Genomic DNA, 20475 nt, shown 5'->3' with positions numbered 1-20475 from the left:
CGGTAAGTGAAGAGTGCCTTGTGTTTGGGCCGGCCTACTCTCACGTTGTCCTGAGACCCCGGCCTGGATACGTGCCCAAGGTTCCCACCACTCCCTTCCGAGACCAGGTGGTGAACCTGCAAGCACTGCCCCTGGAGGAGGCAAATCCAGCCTTGTCGTTGCTGTGTCCCGTAAGAGCGCTTCGCATATACGTGGACCGCACCCAGAGCTTCAGAAGCTCTGAGCAGCTCCTGGTCTGCTTTGGAGGTCAGCAGAAGGGGAAGGCTGTCTCTAAGCAGAGGTTGGCCCACTGGATAGTGGACGCCATCACCTTGGCTTACCATTCCCAAGGCGAGCCGTGCCCCCTGGGGGTGAGGGCCCACTCCACACGGAGTTTGGCCTCCTCCTATGCGTTGGCGCACGGCGCCTCTCTGGCAGACATCTGTCGAGCTGCGGGCTGGGCGACACCTAACACCTTTGCGAGGTTTTACAACCTCCGTGTAGAGCCAGTTTCTTCCCGTGTGTTGGGTAACAGGTAATTGGCGGGAAGGGCTGGCTGGGTGTCTTGCTTGCTCCGCCATTCCCCCTAACACGGGGATGTGAGCGCCTTCTTCACCCAGTAGAGTTCCCCGGTTGGCGTACCCTGGTCGAGCATCCTCCAGCACCCTCGGCGTCAGACTTGGCGGAGCAGTCTGTCGCCAGGCCCAGTACTGGCGTTAGCATGCCCGGAGCCGGTCAGCCCCTGTACTGGGCTAGGTGTCCATATGGCTGGGTTCCCTATGGGTAATCCCATATGTGTATTCTTCCACGGTAAGGTTTCCCTCTTGGCAAACCCGTGTCTTCCCTTGACAGACCGTTCTGTCAGTCTCTTCTGGCAGCCGTTCCATCCCTACTCCAAGGTAGGACCTGCCTCAGAGACCCTTTCCTTATGTAGTACTGCCCCCTGGGTCAGTCCATATCAGTATATCCACATGTCACCTCCCTACGGGTAGGATGTGGTCTCCGTAGCGACCTTTCCTAAGGCTCACTTCCCCATTGTCTTGCCAGCTGAAAGAACAAATAGGGAAGATTTAAAGCAATCTTTCACTGGAGGTTGAAATCCCTTCCATTTACTTTATGTGGGCGGAACAGCAGCATGGCCTTCTCCAGCAGCGATGTACTCACCCTTTGGCCCCTTCGGTACCAAGGTCAGTAAATTTGCGCTGGGGCTTTGGGAAGGTTACGACCTTAAGTGTAGCTTTTGTGGCACGCCAGGGCTTGTCAACAATTGCAGCGCCACAGGGTTGTGACGAGGTTCAGGTTGTGGCGTTTTCCATAGGACCCCATTTTCGGTCGACATAACTCGTAGTGACCGACAGATAGGGAACGTCTCGGTTACGTACGTAACCCTCGTTCCCTGATGGAGGGAACGGAGACGTTATGTCCCCATGCCACAACCTTGAACCATTCGCTGTTGCCGGGACACGTTCTCGGCTCCTCAGCGTAAAACCTAATGAGTGGATGCACCTGTCGCCCTATTTATACCCGTCGGCACGGGAGTGGCTCAGGTATGTTAATCCACTAGCCAATTTTCATTGGCGTTTTCTCTTAAATTCAGAGATGATTGGCCTCCCAAGTGAGACCCCATTTTCGGTCGACATAACGTCTCCGTTCCCTCCATCAGGGAACGAGGGTTACGTACGTAACCGAGACGTTATTTTATCCATTTAAATGTTTTCATTTTCGCATATTTTCTAGTATAAGTGCACTGTGCTCACATTTATTTGTGCATTAAATTACAAATAAAAAATACATATCATGTTGTGCCTTATATGGTAATCTCGAATTGCAGAATATATTTTAGTACATGCATTTGAGAGACGTTCTTGTGTGCTGTGCATGCAGTTTTAATTGCCTTTTTGGTGATTTCATGACTTAGCTGATGACAGAACGAGGTATGTAGCCTATGCTCAAAGTTTCTTGTGTGGGTTATTTATGATGAAGTCATATAGAGCGGGTGCCACATATCTGCGTACTGTTGAAGAGTGTGCGTTGTGAGCACAGTAAAATGGCTGATGGGACAGGGAAGTGTTTTTTTCTGACAAATAGTCAAACAATATCTCATCAGACCACAGTTCACAGTAGTTCTACTGAAGCTCATTTTGCTGTTGTAGCTTTTCTGCGCTCGTTTGCCTGACGCTGAGGTGAAGCTTAAGTGCATGTCTGAAAATTCTCCCGTGTGATGTGGTCACAGCCTAAAGAGTGCTATGAAAACTGCAAAGGAGTGGCCATGCTTTCGTTAGTGGTGGACACCCTGTTAATACATTTGGTTACTTTTAGCCTTACCCTGGAATCTGTTCACCCTCCGCCTATGTGGACCACATAGCTACATTAAACTCTGGAAAATGTTAAGTTGGTTGCAGTGCCATTCAATTAATGCCTCATCTGCGGTCATTCTTCAATATGGTTCAATAGTTAACATCAGTTAATTACATTAGTTAACATATATAAATAGCAAATATTAATGAACAATATTACTACAACATTTTTTAATCTTAGTTCATGTTAATTTCAGCATTAACTAATGCATTATTAAAACCCCAAGTTGTGTTTGTAAACAATATTGCACTGTGAACTAATATGAACAACGAACGACTCTTTTTATTAACATTAACAATGATTAATAAATTGTGTAATAAAAGTATTGTTCATTGTTCATTCATGTTAGTTAATACATTAATGTTAACAAATGACATTGTAAAGTGTTACCATTAATATTTATTCATCATACTGTTGAACTTCACAGTATTTTCTCTCTTGTTATTTCATAGAAAACACTTTCAAAGAAGACGGAGAAAGCCAGAGTCTTGTGCCCTGCGTTTATCACTATTTTTCCCCAAGGTTTCTATAGATATCATATTATATCGATATTGTAAATTCTTATGGCCACAATATCCATGATATGAAAAATCTAATATCACGACAGCCCTATTTTGAACAGTTGTGTGGCTGCGGTGTGTAAAAGAGAACAACCAGCCTTTAATGGTAAAAATCACAATAAATCATAAACAGTCTCTCAGTCCAGATTTCTCCCTAGGAACACATCACCACAGAGAAAAAGTCCCACCAATTTCTGATGCTTTCTGCCCTATAAGCATAGACACAGGCCTGAGAGAGATGCAGCAGTTCGACCTTACTGGAAATATACTGTCAGCACCAAAGAGGCATTACAAGTGTTGTGTTTCGGGATGCACCAATGAACAAAGGGGCATAATAGATCCAATTTAAGACTAGCATGTTCCTAATCCACTCTACAGTTTAAAGGGGTCACTGAATGCAAAATTAATTTTTCAAATGTAGTTTGAATTGAAATATGTCTTGGCAGTGTGTACACAACCACTCTAAAATGTAAAAAATCCTCCCAGTGGATTTTTTAAATCCCATTAAATTATAACCCCTTTCTCAGATCAAGCTGATATTAGATTCGATGTAGAAAACGCGCACGAAATCGCGGAATCCAGTCATGAAAACTGAATTTACAGTTTAAAGTGGAATGTCACGGAATTTTTGACAAATCTTGAATAAATTAATCAAAAGTCTGCCATTGCACTCACATAAAATCACGAAAAAGTCTATTTAAATATGAATCCTGCATGTTCTGCGTGTCTGTGTTAACGAATGGCACAGAAGCACGTCTTCGTCTATTACACACACAGAAGCGCGTGTAACGCTCGCGGTGATTTCAGCAGATTTCAGTCGTCTCACTAGTATTTAGGACGTAAACACATGAAGAACATCTCCAGAACTGCACTGAGAGTCACTTCATGAGCATTTGACCATTTGATTTGAGTAAAACTAGCGTCATATATCACATCATAGACTGTAGTATCACATACACAGAACTGTAAAGGTACGGTAACCCGTCAAAATAAAAGTCTGGTTTAATGTAATGACAACTATTTGCCAGAAATCTATTACTATTGTTCAGCAGAATGTACATAGCCCACTTCTACTACTATTAAAATGAAACAAACATAATTTTTTTTAAGGAATAATCACACAACATTTCTTCTATGTTTTATTTTAAATAAAAATCCCCTTTGTTTACCAAAATATAAAGTTTGCTTAATTTCAATAATTAAAAGATAAATTAAATGAATGTTTTATGCCTGCATTTGATAACCAAAAAAAATTTAATTTCAAAGGGAAAAAAAAACATTCCATAAGGCTATTTTAAGACAAAAAATTAACAAATTAAGTTGTTTTTATGCTTTTAAATAATTACACATGCTAAATAACAGAATTAGGTAACAATAAAACATATGATGAACAAAACATTTTCCTGTAAAGATATTGAGATATATATCGTATATGGAGATATATCTAAATATATCGAGATATATGTTTTACTCCATAACGCCCAGCCCTAGGTCTGTGTACGTTTGCGTCTATTCGTTTTATTTATTTATTTTTTTAACCCAGAAATGAAATATGGAAAATGCGGTTTCTTCTTGAATGGTTCAAACACTGATGAACAGAATAAGCAGACACAAACTTATTTTCATTATTCAAAATTCATATTTCATTAAAAGTAGTAAAAATTATATAAAGCTTGTATTTTTTAGCGTCTCTATACAGAAGCTAGCCCCATCTCACTCTACTGACGTAGCTACCATAACTGCTTTATAAGAACTTTTAGCTTCAATATTTTTTATGATCTTAAACATACTGGTTAAAAAATGAAATAAAAAATTTATAGCCTGAATGCACTGTAAGTCGCTTTGGATAAAACTGTCAGCTAAATGCACAAATGTAAATTATCTTAAAGTGCCCCTATTATGCAATTTCTAAGAATCCTAGTATTTTTTTGGGAGTCTTCTACAATAGCTTTACATGCATGCAAGGTCAAACAACCCCTTTAGTTTTCTCAGAATATGCCTCTAGTTCTCATCTGAACATGTGAGAGAAGCATCAGTAAATTTGGCCAAAGAAAACTTGACAAATTGACATTTTTCTATATTAATTTGTGCATTTTTTCAAATGTTCATTTAAACGGCAAAAAATTAACAATTAAAATTTACACAAATTTGAAAATAAATCAATATTTTACGTTTCGGGCAGCATTTGTGTGTACAGTTCTAATTTCAATTTTGGTTTTCAGCATAGCATTTAAAAATACAATAACCATTCTTTTTTTGTTCTTTTTTCCCATCTTGGTTAAACAACGAAAAAGGAATGGACGCAACCGTACAGTATTTTTGAGTATTTTTCAATGAGTATTTTTTTATGAATCTTTGCAAATCACCTTTCCTAATAATGTGATAGTAAGCAAGTTCTGCAGTTAAATGCAACTAAAGTTAACAGTCTCATGCGAACAGATTGTCATTCCACGGAAGAGAGGGGCAGGGTGAGCAGAGCTCATTAGCATTTGAAGGGACGTGCAACGAAACAGCCTGCTGTGAACAGCATGTTATAGACTTCACATTTACATTTAGCCATTTAGCAGACACTTTTATCAAAGCAATCTACAAATGAGGATATATATGAGGAATATACACACACACACACACACACAAGAAGTATACAGAATAGAAATAAAAATTGAAAGCTAGTTTTTTTTTTTTTTTTTTAATAAAGAAGACATGCAGATCAAGTAGAATTGAGAGAGTACAGAAAATGCGAGAGTTAAAGAGTCAAATAAAGATGTAACAGATGTTTTTAGTCATTTCCTGAAGATGACTAAGGACTCAGATTGAGTTGGGCAAGTCATTCCACCAGGAGGGAACAGTTAATGAAAAATTTTGTGAAAGTGGAGGTCGCATAACTCTGAAGTAATGAATTTAGGTTAAGGGGTGCAGAGTCAGTGGTGGTTTTGTAGGAAAACAATAATGCCTTAAAAGGTTACTCCACCCCAAAATGAAAGTTTTGTCATTAATCACTTACCCCCATGTTGTTCCAAACCTGTAAAAGCTTAATTCATCTTAATGGTTAAATATATACATTTGTTTTTCTTTTTATTATTTCCACGTAGAGATGACTATGGAGCCATAGAGAGGACCCCATGCATGGTTCACACAGTACAGCTTGTAGTAAACATGGTCCAGAAGGAAGCCCCAATCCGAAGGCTGTCAGAGAAAGTGAGGCACTTGGTGAATAGCTACTGCAGAAGTGTGCTCTGGTTCTGGTAAAAGACTGTCCCACCAGGTTTTCAAGTTGCTTTGCTATGATTTAGCACTGTCTTAAAGCCAAGGAGCACCTCACAGCTGTGACTGAGTCCATGGGCTGGGACAGCCTGCAGCCCAGTGAGTGGCAGAAGAGCGGGATGCTGAAAGTCCCTTGAAAGTTACACTGAATCACTTTCCCTTGTTGTGCCTACAAACATTAAATTATTTAGATTTATTTTGTCCTCACATTCTTTCTTGTAACTCCTCCCTCTCAGTGACACAGCTGACTGAAAAGCTCATTATGCAGCTAATTATGCAGGCCTTTGTCTTCTCAGGTGTAAATCACAAGCCTAAGTATTAGTTAATGGCTGCCATGAACAGACATGCAAGAAGCATATGTATGTACATACATACACACACACACACATAAGCAACCTTTCCCATATCCATGCCAAAAAAAAAAATCTCAAATTGTTGATTCTGATTTGGTTGTGAAGAGCTGACTTTGTTTTATTCATGAAGAAATATATTCAGGTAAGTTCAAGCCAATCAAACAGAGACACTCTATCTGTGCCGGGCACCAAAGAAAAGAAAATCTGATGTCAAAAATATAGCCAAAGAGTAATGTGTACTGGACAGTTTAGTTTTTCTGTTGTTTGTGACAACCAGTCTTAAAATAACACATCCAGGAGGATATAATTTATCTAGTTGCTGTTGAGACTGCTGGTTATTTGGTTCAGTAGTTCACATAATACAGTATAGTTGATTTGCACAAACGTTCTTAAATACCACGCAAAAAAATTCTACAAAATGTATGCAAAAATGCATGTGAGGCTATAACTCCACACCGGTTTGGCGTATAGAGACAAAACTTGGTGTGTTATAACAAGCATGACCTGAGACTACCTGCAGTGTTTCAACACATTGCCACCTATTGGTCAGGAGATATTTTTTTTGCTTATAACTTCTGAATGGTTTGGCCAAAACTGGTCTCTTTAGATTCGGCAAAACACGTCAAATCGCATTATATCCAATTTTCCCAATGTCGGCTATTTTAGGCATCGGCCATTCAGAATTTTGTTCTAAAATGCTGTATTTTTGAATGCCTTAGCGTATCGTTACAAAAATAATTACAAAAATAATTGACTCAATGCCCTGATGGTACTCAAAAAGTTTGAGCGCAGCGCCACCTTGTGATCAAATGTTATGATGAAATATCTAAAAAATGCCCTGCTTACATTAACCTATTGTAATGTAACTGATGTTGATAGGTTCCATGGATCATGCCGACAACATCAATACCAATTTTACCATAATTAACTGAACTTCCTGTCCTTCATTTTGATTCATGTTGAAAACCTACTTTTATAATCGAATTTTGAAGCACTTCGTTTGGCCCAGATTAAGTCTGATGTAGCAAAATAATGCAGGACTTGTAGTACTTGCCAATTTTCAGTTAAACCTAACCAAGTAATTTCACGTGCACCACTTGTTCCTATACATGTGATGGGGGAAACTTTTGAGAATGTTATTGTCGATTGCGTTGGTCCTTTGCCTAAGACCAGAGCTGGTAACCATTGTTTGTTAACAATAATGTGTGCGGCGATAAATTTTCCAGAGGCGGTCCCGTTGCGGAAAATAACTGCTCCTGAAATTACTTGTGCACTCATGAAATTCTTTACAACGTTTAGGTTATCGAAAATTGTACAAACTGATAAGGGTAAAAAAATTCTCTCAAAACCCTCTGCACAAGTGTTAAAGACTTTGAAAATTTCCCATAGTGTCGCAAGTGCGTACCATCCAGAAAGTCAAGGGGCGTTAGAACGATTTCATCAGACACTGAAATTGATGCTTCGTAAACACTGTATATAGACTAGCAAGGATTTGATTGAGGGCACACCATTAGTTTTATTGCTGTTAGGGAAGCAGTACAGGATAGTCGGGTTTAGTGCTGCTGACCTAGTGTTTGGACATACTGTGGGGCATGGGCGTAGGTTTAGGGGGGACGCTAGGTACTAGTCCCTATAAATATTTTGAGATGACAAATTTGTCCCCAAAAAATATTTAGCAAGCTCCTTTGAACTGCTATTTGTATCTTTGCACTGCTATTTGGATCTATTCTAACGGCCAGGACGACGACAGTACAAGAAACGCCGGAATTTGATTGGCGGCGGGGTATCTGACAAGCTACATGCGCGGGCCAGGACTACTTTTGTGCTTGCACTAGCAGCGAGCGGGTGGTTTGTTCGCGCGCGCATGTTGACGACGCTGACGGTAAGTTACAAGGGCTGTCTCTCTGCCACATATAAAGGCCAGAGTAAAAACATTTTAATATTCCGGGGTTTTTTTTGCCCCTTTTTGTACTTTGTAGATGCCACCCAAGAAGAAGAAAGGGGACATATGAAGCTTTTTCATTAAGCAGAGTCAGAGTGTAAGTAGGCAAAATAACTAACTACCCACAAAAAAACTAGCAGTAGTTACTGACCAGGCTTTCAAATGCATATTCTGTGGAAAAGAGTATTAACTGGTGATAGTATTACCCAGACAGAATGCTACATTAGCAAGTAACTGAATGTCAATTAGCCTGTAAGTTACCTTAACTTAGAATCTTGAAGACAACATAAACGTGAGTGTACTGGAGGGTAAATAGTGTTTATAATAGAAAAAGGTTATTATATTTATTTATTTAGATTTGTTTCCTTGTGGCAGAGTATTTTTTGTTAGTGTGAATACTAATTTACATAATAATTTATCTTAATAAAACGTTTGGTTGTTCAGCATTACACAGTCTCAGATTTTAATTTTTTGAAAGTGCATTTTTGAGATTATACAGTTATATGAAATCACCATTAAATCACTGGTATCTTACAACAAAATAATTCCGGGGGGGGGGGGGGGGTGTTATGGGGTTATGATGGGGGTTATGGGGGTGTCCCCACCAAAGCTGAGACCAAACCTACGCCCATGCTGGGGGGTCCATTAAAGGTGCTTAAAGAAGACATGTTATCTCCTGAGACTAATGCTAAAACGACTGTGCTGCAGTATGTGAACAAATTTTGTGAACGTTTGCATTGTGCTTGTAAAATGGCAAAATGAATCGCCATTGAAAGCACAAGTCACTATGAAAGATCACTTTGATCGTAAATCTGTGTCACGCCACTTCAAAGAAGGAGACCAAGTGCTAGTTTTTTTGCCAGTTGTTGGTTCAACTACGTAATTCGAACACCTGATCACAGAAAGAAGTTTCGTGTATGTCATGTCAATATGTTAAAGGCGTATTGTGCTAGAGAGTCATCACAAAATGCTGTGGGTTTAAATGAGTTAAATTCTCATTCGCCTATTGTTACCCTTACTTGTGAGATTGTTGCTGATGCTCCTGATGATGATGATGACGGGGTGGTAGTTTGACATACAACTCAGCAATGTGCCAGACTTAAGAATTCAGAGGTTTTGGCTGATTTATCCTCTTCTTCATCTCGTCTACCTGATTTTCAGAGATTTGACATTGAACAGTCAATTCTGTGGCTGTGCCGTACACCCGGAAACTCCAAAACAGACCCCACGGGCGGAAGTGAAGATAAATGGACGTCCGGTCTTCGCCCTCCTGGACTCTGGCAGCGAGATCAACCTCATCAGGCTGACCGTCCTTCCTCCACGGCCCGAACCCAAAGCCAGACTGCCCATCACTTGCGTCCATGGCGAAACCAGGGAAGTGCCAGCGCGGCGCGTCACCATCACCATGCCACCTGGCTGATAGAAGTCGGGATCATCAGGGATCTGCAAGTTCCAGTCCTCCTCGGCAGGGATTGGCCTGGATTTGACCACCTACTTGCCTCCACTAGCCAGCCTGTCAGCCCCACCGGGATCCGCCCACAGCATTAGGCGGCAAAGAAGCCCCGAAGGCACCCCGTGCTGCTGGCCTCGGACAGCCCCAGAGTGGTTGAGACATCCCATCATAACCCTAACCACTACTTTGACCTCTTCAAGCAGATAACTGGGGCTGGGGCCTTCGCCAGGGAGCAGCATGAGGAATACAGCCTGAAACACTGCTGGGCCCAAGTGAGGATAGCCACTTGGAAGGAGCTCCAGCCGGCACTTCATCCAATGCCTCACTTTGTTGTGAGAAACGGCCTGCTTTACTGTGTCGTGCAGCGAAAGGGGGAGGAAAAATCCTGCTGGTAGTCCCGTGGACCAAGACAAAAGCGGTGATCGAGCTGGCATGCCCATCCCATGGCAGGCCACCTGGGAGCCCAGAACACCGTCCAGCGCATACGCGGCCGCTTCCACTGGCCAGGCCTGGAGGCTGAAGTCAAACACTTCGGTCAAGCCTGTCCTGCCTGTTAGTGGACGTCTTCATGCACCCCTCCCCCCAGCCTGCTGATTCCGCTGCCAATCATCGAGGTGCCCTTAGAGCGGATTGGGATGGACCTAGTAAGGGCCACTGCTGAAGTCTGCCCAGGGACACAACACACATCCTGGTCATCCTGGACTACGCCACACGCTACCCTAAGACCATTCCCCTCCGTAAGGCCACTGCAAAAGCCATCGCCTAGGAGCTTTTCCTGCTGAGTAGTCGGGTCAGCTTACCATCCCAGATACTGACTGACCAGAGCACCCCCTTCATGTCCTGGGTGCAACAGCCCGCCGTGCACCGGTCCACGGTGGAGCATGTCTGGGAGATGCGGGAGAGGATCCACAGGGTTATGCCCATCGTCCGGGAGCACCTTGCCAAGGCCCAACAAGCCCAGCAATGGCATTATAATAGGGTGGCCCAGCCACGGGAGTTTCAGCCAGGAGATCATGTCATGGACCTAGTCCCCGCCACCGCCTGCAAATTCTTGGCCAGCTAGCAAGGTACACCTACACCATCACCGAAAGGATCGGCCCTGTCACCTACCGAGTCCGGCAGCCCAGAAGACGGAGGGAAAATCAAATATACTACGTGAATCTCCTGAAGCACTGGGTCGGGACCAGGCCCCAGCTCTCTGCCCTCGCTCATCTACCTGCTGTGGCTGTTGACATGGACCCCCACCTCTCAGCCACCCAAAAGTCAGAGCTGCAACATCTGGTCAGTCAGTTCACCGATGTGTTCTCTCCCCAGCCTGGGCGGACCCACGTACTCAAGCACGATATCCACACAGCCCCCGGAGTGATCATCCGGCAGTGGCCCTATCATGTTCGGGAGGCTTGGCGACACGCCATCAAGGAAGGGGTTCAGGAGATGCTGAGGTTAGGGACCATTGAGCCATCACGCAGCCCCTGGTATAGCCCCATCATCATGTTTCCAAAGCCCGACGGCACCTTCCGCTTCTTCAATGACTTCTGCCGCTTAAACGAAGTCTCGGAGTTCGACAGCTACCCGATGCAGTGGGTTGATGAGCTGTTGGATTGCCTGGGAAGGGCCTGGCTCATCTTGACCCTAGACCTCACCAAGGACTACTGGCAGGTCCCATTAACTGAGCAGGCTAAGCCGAAGACAGCGTTCTCGACCCCTAGTGGCCACATGCAGTACCGCATCCTTCCCTTCGGCCTGCATGGGGCCCCCGCTACCTTCCAACATCTGATGGATGTCTTCCACCGGAGAAGAAGGTGGCTGCTATCCTCTCCATGCCGCGGCCCGCCACCAAGGGGTTTGGCGGGATATTAGCGCTGCTTTATCCTTAACTTCTCCTCCTTAGCCTCTCCGCTGACAGACCTGACCAGGAAGGGCCAACCAGAGAAGGTCCCGTGGAACCCGGAGACGGAGAGCATGTTCCAGCGGGTAAAAGCAGCCCTCACGTAGGAGCCCATGCTCAGAGCACCTGACTTCAACCGCCCTTTCCTGTTGCAAACGGGTGCATCCGATACCGGGTTGGGGGCCGTCCTTTCCCAGGTCCTCGATGGCAAGGAACACCCAGCAATTTATATCAGCTGAAAGCTGACCTCAGTGGAGCGACAGTTATTCTCTCCTCGGCCACCAGTTCACCCTGATCACTGACCACGCCCCTCTACAGTGGATGGCCCGAGCGAAGGACACAAATGCCAGGGTGCTTGGTGGTTCCTCGCGCTCCAGGACTTCCACTTCAACATACAACACTGGGCGAGGACGGCCAATGCAAACGCCGATGGTCTCTCAAGGATATGGTCAGCTTTCACGGGTCTGTCAGGCTCCACTCCCCGCCCTCCCCCAATCTCCACACTTCTCCACAGGGTCAGGACGTTGCTTGGGGGTAGTGTGACACGTGTCCCGAGCTCTCATCAGTGTCACATGCACCTACTCATTACAGGCTGAGCAGTCACACCTGTGCCCCATCAAGCTCTGGCTTCATAAGCTGCACCGACGAATACAGAGGTGAGAGATGTCTCCAAAGACTCGGCTAATGTATCACTGTTATTTTCCCCAGACAGCAGTGTGTGACTGCCAGCCCTTACTATACACGGACCCACACAGCACTGCGCATGGAGAGAGAGGAAGAGAGAGAGAAGGCCAAGCACCGAGCACCGGAAAACCCCTCACGTTGGCTATTTCCCCCACATTCTGGTTAATAAAATCCACCCTTCGGGGAACTCACCTTTATCCTTGTGTCGTGTACTTCTTCACCCCTTCACAATATATATATATATATATATATATGTGTAACCCCTCTCACCCAGGTCCTCTCTGACACTCCTCGCACTCGCTCCAAGCAGGGCTCAAACCCGGGTCTTCAGCATGGGAGGCGGACACACTAACAAGGAGGCTAAATGGCTACAGCCACTAACGTCTGTCGCTAGTGCGTCTCTTGAGATCGGGGAGTGAGGTTTACCTGCACAGCACTACTCGCTGGCCTCCGTTACACTCACCCCCCTAAACCTCACTCCCTACGGGTCACGGCACCAATGTAACCCCTCTCACCCGGGTCCTCTCTGACGCTCCTCGCACTCACTCCGAGCGGGGCTCGAACCCGGGTCTTCGGCATGGGAGGAGGACTCACTAACAAAGAGGCTAAATGGCTACAGCCACTAGCGTCTGTCGCTAGTGCGTTTCTTGAGATTGGGGAGTGAGAAATAAAATATGTACTAGCCAATGGCGATTCAATTGCCAAGGTGTCCGTAGAGGGTTGCAACCTATCTAGTAGTCATTATTAGGGCCTGAGCACAAAAATGACACAAACTGAAATGTTTTCTTTATGATGAGAGGAACGTTCCCCTGAAATTTTAATGAAGATAAAAGCAACTTTGTCCGAACCATGGCATGCATTTTTCTACTGACCTACTTTCCATTGCAACTTGTAACAAAGAATTTCCCAGTGGTTTTATTTAAAAAAGGAGCTTTAAATACAACCTTATTAGAGCTAAGGATAATGACCTGTATTGTTGTACATTTATGTATTCTTGATTTGGGTGTGTACAGTGGTTTTACATTTAAAAGTGTTGTAAATCTAGTTCAAGTAAATATTAGCATGCCATAGTCAACAGGTAATTTCACAACAACAAATATGTGGCTAGTAAAAATGCTGTGTGGCTAGTAACTTTGCAAAAAAGTTAATGTCAAGCCCTGCTTAACAAGACTGATATTATCAGAGAGAAAATTATAACCATGCAGCTGTCTGCTGCAGAATTACAGTGCATTATAGATCCCATGAGAAACAATTTAATTCTTTCTTTTTTATAGGAGAGGAATAATAGTATTAACTTTTTTAATCATATAAACCAAAAACATGTAGGCCTATGTTAGACTATACAGGTGCTGGTCATATAATTAGAATATCATCAAAAAGTTGATTTATTTTATTAATTCCATTCAAAAAGTGAAACTATTATATTCATTCATTACACATAGACTGATATATTTCACATGTTTATTTCTTTTAATTTTGATGATTATAACTGACAACTAAGGAAAATCCCAAAATCAGTATCTCAGAAAATTAGAATATTACTTAATACAAAGAAAGGATTTTTAGAAATCTTGGCAACTGAAAAGTATGAACATGAAAAGTATAAGCATGTACAGTAATCAATACTTAGTTGGGGCTCATTTTGCCTGAATTATTGCAGAAATGCTTCATGGCACGGAGTCGATCAGTCCATGGCACAGGTTTATGAGAGCTCAGGTTGCTCTGATAGTGGCCTTCAGCTCTTCTTTATTCTGGGGTCTGGCATATTGCATCTTCCTCTTCACAATACACAAAAAAAAAAAAATCACAAAAAGGTCAGGTGAGTTTCCTGGCCAATTAAGAACAGGGATACCATGGTCCTTAATCCAGGTACTGGTACAGTACCTTTGGCACTGTGTGCAGGTGCCAAGTCCTGTTGGAAAATGAAATCTGCATCTCCAACAAGATGGTCAGCAGCAGGAAGCATGAAGTGCTCTAAAACTTCCTGGTACACGGCTGCGTTGACCTTTCCGACTCAGTTAGCATGGTAATGTTTTTTTCTGAATTTTGTGAAGTGGTTGTGTACTCTGTTTCAAAAGTGTACACAAATGCATTTGTTGTGTTAACTATTCAGATTGTTTACATGACTTTGATTAGAAAATATCTGTTCTGATCTGTTACCACACACGGATGGCATTTATAATGTCAAAATTCACTGCATAATTCTAGAAACTTAATTTCATAATCAGAAAAAAAGTGAATGGGATAATTATGCATTCTGGGACAAATGACTAAAGTCGTTTGTTCCTCTGTCTCATTGGCACTGGTGACAAACTGAATCCGTTGTCAAGTTAGTCAGTGGGAAAGAATTTTCACAAAACAGCAGAAACAGAAGAGCCAAGAAGTCTTGACCTACGAAATGGTTTTACAGCTAAGAAGACAAGGCTGCATCTTTGTTCCGGAAAGCAACCAACAAGGAGCCATTCACAAACACACATGCATATGTACTGTACAGCACTGCTCATGAATGCTTCCTTCTAACAAGACAAATGCACCTCGTCTGTGAACTTTATAAGTGGGCTGTAAACAATCATGTGAAAAATTTGAGATATTCCCGACTAACAATAGGATGGATTAAATAATTGCCTAAATCCCAAACTAATCTGTTTCCCCTTCATGGTAAATATTTTTTAGTCTAGAAATTAAAGCAGCTATTCAGATGACCTGCAGGTGAACTACAAAAGGATCAAAATCTTGCACTGAAAAATTACTTAATTATTTTCATAGCAGGTTAACGCTCATGGAGAATGAGAAATCTAGCAGAAAATGTATGCTGCTCTTTTCTATAGTGAATTGACCTTGTGAGAGATAAATGATTTGACAAACACAGGGGTTCACTGAGAGGCTTTTTTGCTGTTAAGGCCATTTTGTTCATCAAGTTTGAAAGCTGACTAAACTGTGATTGGCTAGTTAATGGAGTTTAGTTTGTTCTGTTCTCAAACGCAGGCAGTAATCTAAAAACAATCCCTTGATTTATTTTACACTTTTGTCATTTACACAGTTTTCTTCAATTAACAAAAATACAGTGTGAATAAAGCTTGTGTTTGAGCAGTTTTCATTCACAAGATCAATATTAAGTGATTTTTTGAAACTGTATAAGGCAGAATGTTTTGTCAATAAATGTTTGATGCATATTTATATATATATATATATATATATATATATATATATATATATATATATATGAGATATATTTATTTTTTTCCGGTGTGAATCTCCTAATGTAAAAAAAAAAAAAAAAAAAAAAAAAAAAGTTTTAAGAAAAAAAAAATGTTTCTGTTTGCATCTGCAAAGCATCTGTTAAACATTTTTTGTTTTATTTTGTTTTGTTATGTCAGTGTTTTTGACACATTAACCATCCATCTTTACACTTGGTACCCTTGTAATTTTACTTTTTCATCTTCACCATTATATTTGTCAAAAAAAAAATAACGATACAAAAGCTACTGGTTTCTGATTAGGTATGATAAGTATGACAAACGTATAAACCTATTTTGTTGAACTGACAGAGCACCATTCCTTGAAAAGCAGCTGGTGTAACGTAACTGTTGTCTTAAGGTCAGTTCTACAATAAGTTTTGATGGTAACGTCCATCTAGAGGGCAAAACAATGCTTTCCTCCACTGCCCACCAGATTTGTACTAAATAATAATGTACTAAGATACTTATAAGACTAAATTCAATATACACTTTATTGCTTAATTGCACATTAAGTTTTTCCATTAGAAAACCACTATAAAGAAAACATTAATATTGCTTAATGCATTAAAGCTGTACGTTCATATTCTGGGCTCTCTGCTTGCCTGTATATAATATGCATAATCAAGGTGTATAAAATGAATTTGAACTTGTAAAATCACTGCCTTATAAAGCCACATTAACCATAGAGTAGAAAATGACTACACATGATGTTGGCTAGACAAGACCGTGTCCCAATTCACTTTCACTGTATGGTAAAAGTGCAGCCTAAACATTCTGCCTAAAAGAAGTAAAAAGAAAGAAAGAAAGGGAAACACATGTGGATGATAAAATGATGACAGAAAAAGATTGAAAAAAGGCGTAGACACACTCAAAATGACTTTAACCAATTTAAATAGAAAAAATAATATATAAGTAGAAAATATTTGGTGTAGATCTTTTAAACATCTTATGTATCTATGGATATTCATGTGCCATCACTTTGTTTGTTTGTTTGTGTGTGTAACAGTGCTTTTGACAGACAGCCCTGCCAAACAATCTGCTACCATGGTGCGAAGCACAGGCTCCTCCTTATGAGACTATAATGACTGTGCCATCACCTGCTGAAACCCACATGACTCACAGATCAGCACAGATTTAACCCTTTAAATAAAAGACACAAACAACATCCAACTTGACACCTGAGACACCATCTCTAAATTGATGAGGCATGTGCATCACTAAATATTTCTTAAATTCTGAAACTACTAAGAGATTAGGAACCTGTAATCTACTACTAATAAACTACTAATATATGTAAATATAAATACATTCTTTAATATTAATTCAATACATTTTGACAAAGGCATTTTCATAAACAGATATTTTTAGAAAATGTACATTGTCCTGCTATCCCAATTTGACCAACGACCAATGGCAGTTGTCCATCATGAAATGCTGCACTGCTGTTGGATTTACCTATATAATAAATTGGACGTTTGTAATAATGTTTGCAGTTCTTTATAATGGGAACATTACACGCCTCTAATAGTGTCATGCCATTGCTCCCTTTATGTACAGTATGACTACGGTGTGCCATAAACGTCCCAGGACAAATGGGTGTCATTATTTAAATAATTAAATTGTTATTTGTTGGGTCAACAAACTGAATGCTGAATCGAGATAACTTCAGCGCCAACATACAATAACATTCAAAATGCACAAAATGCACATTCTGTAACAACCATTACAGAACGTATTGCATTTGAATTTGCACAGCATTTGTTAAGTCAATACAACTTGCATGTCGTCTACCTTTGGAGGCTGATCGTGTGCTGTTGGAGACCGGAGGTCTACTCCGTACGATGATGCTGGAGAAGCCATGTTCCTCTCGGTGCACCTTCAAGAGCGGGACACACCACTGCAGTAATTTCTTCTGAGCACTTTCAGAGCAGTCTCAAAATGCCACAAATATCCCCTCCATCTGTTCAGCTGATACGGTGACCTACAGTAACAGTGTTACAGGGACAGTGGGCGCTAATTGCGACACGTAATCTTCCGTCGCCGGTGCTTTGGTTTGTTATTGAGTGCGCCCTTCCACACCCTCAGTGCAACAGTTTAGTCACCAAATCACAGCGTGCGCACGCACACACACACTAGGAGATAACTCACACTGGGTGGACAGCAGTTGCAGACATTTCAATGTCATTCTTAAATAGCAAAATATCACAAAGCTATGGAAACTCATGCAAGTGTCAACTTTTAGTGAATATTTCATAGGTTTATTTATATCTATCGATATCAGTACAGAAAGAAAGCTTAAAGTCTTGGCCACAAAACAACTTAACATTTCCAACCGTCAAACTGACCATGCTCACCACGAATGTATGCCATTGTAGTTAGTTTGTTTACAGCTAGAACAATTAAAATATTTTACTATAATAATAATAATAATAATCTTAGAGTGACATTTTAGCTTTTAGTGACATGAAAGATTTGCACAAAATATAATAATTTAAGAGGGCTTTCAATTATAGTACTTTGGAAACGTGTAGTTATACTTTTTACTTTAACTACTTTCTACTTAGAAGGTTTGAAGAATATGTGAAATGTAATTTGCACATGTCCATAGTTGTGATAAACATCTGTGGAAATTACATCTGTGGAAATTACGACATTATGGAAAACACACTCCAGGTGTAACACTGTGGGCATCGTGACTTTGCAATGTAAGACATGTTCCTGGATAAACATCTTTTGATAATCCTAGATCAACATTATTGTCCAAAAATAGACTTAACCCAATCCCTACCACTAAACCTATCTATAATTTATTCCTAAAATTGCTGATTAACTAGGGTGTAGAAGCACCTAACCCTGATTGTAAGCCTAAATCAGATATTTCCTGAAAAGTTATATCTCAGTTCTGATTGGTTGATTGGAATGTTCTTCCAGTATCAACAAGGATGTTGATCCAGGAACATGTTGTACTTGTTGTAGCATGGATTTGAAATCTACTTAAACAGTTTAATTACAAATGTAATGTAGTTTGAATAAGTGTGGTCATAATTATTTTTAGGCACAAATCTTGTTCCAGCTCTCTGTTACACAGTATTGCAGTCATTTTCAGGATGCTGAGAGATGCCACGTTTTGTCCTGTGAGGTCATTATAGTATGCAAGTCACCTTTAGCACTTCAGATTGCATTAAATAATAATAATAAATAATTATAATCATCTTGGGGAAAAACAGGTTCAGTCAGGGTACCAGATTATTAAATCCATAATCTATAATTTTAACCTGCATTGTAGGAATTAACTGAATTAATAGCAAATAATGACATTCATCTAATGTCCTGGCAAGCACAATGGAAAAAGTCACTACTTGTCCGTTGTGTAACTTACTGTCCTGTTTGACCTCTGGACAAATATAAACCTCATATAGCAGGTGTGGAGAAGGACTGTCACATTTCTTAAATGTGTTAACCACTTGACCAGGGGACGCCAGACTTGGTCCTGGAGGGCTGGAGTCCTGCAGAGCTTAGCTTCAACCCTAAATAAACACACCTGAACCAGCTAATACAACTAGTATGCACATTGGTATGCAGGGTAAATGTCTAGACACCGGCCCTCCACACTTAAGATCATTGACCCCTGCACTTGACCCTTCCTTCCCTTTTTCCTGACAATTGTCCAGCTGTTATATTATTGGAATAAAGTGACTAAGGCTGGTTGACTAGTCAATCAAAAATTTGTATTGCCATTCAAAAGAATTAAGATTAAGTTCACACAAGAATACCAAAGTGATAATTCACCATTAACACTTCTGTCTAAATTCTTTTTGTCTTAATTTTGAAAAATAGAGTACATTATATGCCTACACATTAATCTCAGTTTAAAGAGTGATTGAAATACTGTAACACTGAACATAACCTTTTTTGAAATGCAGTGTTTATGGCTTATGTACATACTAACAATAAGTTTCTTGCGTATATTTGATCCTTACTGATGTAAAAAAAAAAAAAAAAAGAAAACCTCCAGGAACTATTTTAAAGTCTCTTGGACTCCAAAGAACCACAGTGACAGACATTATCTCCAAATGGAAAACCATAAGAAACCTTCCAAAATACCTCCAAGAACACAGTGACAAATAACCCAGGAAGTCACAAAAGACCCAAGGAAAACATTGAAAGAACTACCACACTATACCATTCATCACTCCACTATCTGAAAGACATTGGCCAAAAATGGCATTCATGAAGAGTTACGAAGAGAAAAACAACGCTAACCAAAAAGCAGATTAAGGTTGTTCTGAATTTTGCCAAAACAAACCTTGATGATCCTCAAACATTTTTGTGAGACTGTATTGTGGACTGATTAGTTGAAAACAGAACAGATTACAATGGCATAAACAGTCACTACAGTCAAGCAAAGTGGAAGGAGTGTGCTGGTGTGGGGATGCTTTGCTGCTTCAAATCCTTGGCAACTTGCAATATTTAAAAATAATATGAATTGTGTTGTTGTATGTTGAAGCTCAAATGCGACTAGACTAAGTGGCAAGACAATGATCCCAAGCATAGGAGTGAGTAAACCTCTGAATGGCTCAAACCATTAGGGTGTAGGAATGGCATGGTCAAAGTCTTGAACCCAACTGAGATTCTGGACCTAAAATGGGCAGTTCAAGCTAAACCCCCAAGTGTAAGACACCCCAACCCCTCAAGTGTAAAAAGCTGTTTTATGAAGAAGAGTGACAAATTTATTTTAAGAGCTTCATAACGCTA

General features: G+C 41.1%; 1 protein-coding gene across 1 annotated transcript in view; it reads right to left on the bottom strand.

Moving 5' to 3' along the window:
- ank2b (ankyrin 2b, neuronal) overlaps window positions 1-17802 on the bottom strand; it is a 186025-nt gene extending 168223 nt beyond the window's left edge. The window contains exon 1 of the mRNA XM_026268115.1: window positions 17512-17802. Within this exon, the coding sequence (XP_026123900.1) occupies window positions 17512-17580 (69 nt within the window). The 5' untranslated portion in view covers window positions 17581-17802. The remainder of the gene's footprint in view (window positions 1-17511) is intronic.
- Between the last annotated feature and the right edge of the window lie 2673 nt (window positions 17803-20475).

The sequence above is a fragment of the Carassius auratus genome, chromosome 7, assembly GCF_003368295.1.
Source record: "Carassius auratus strain Wakin chromosome 7, ASM336829v1, whole genome shotgun sequence".
NCBI classification, from domain to species: Eukaryota; Metazoa; Chordata; class Actinopteri; order Cypriniformes; family Cyprinidae; genus Carassius; species Carassius auratus.
This window is presented reverse-complemented; position numbering and strand designations above follow the sequence as displayed.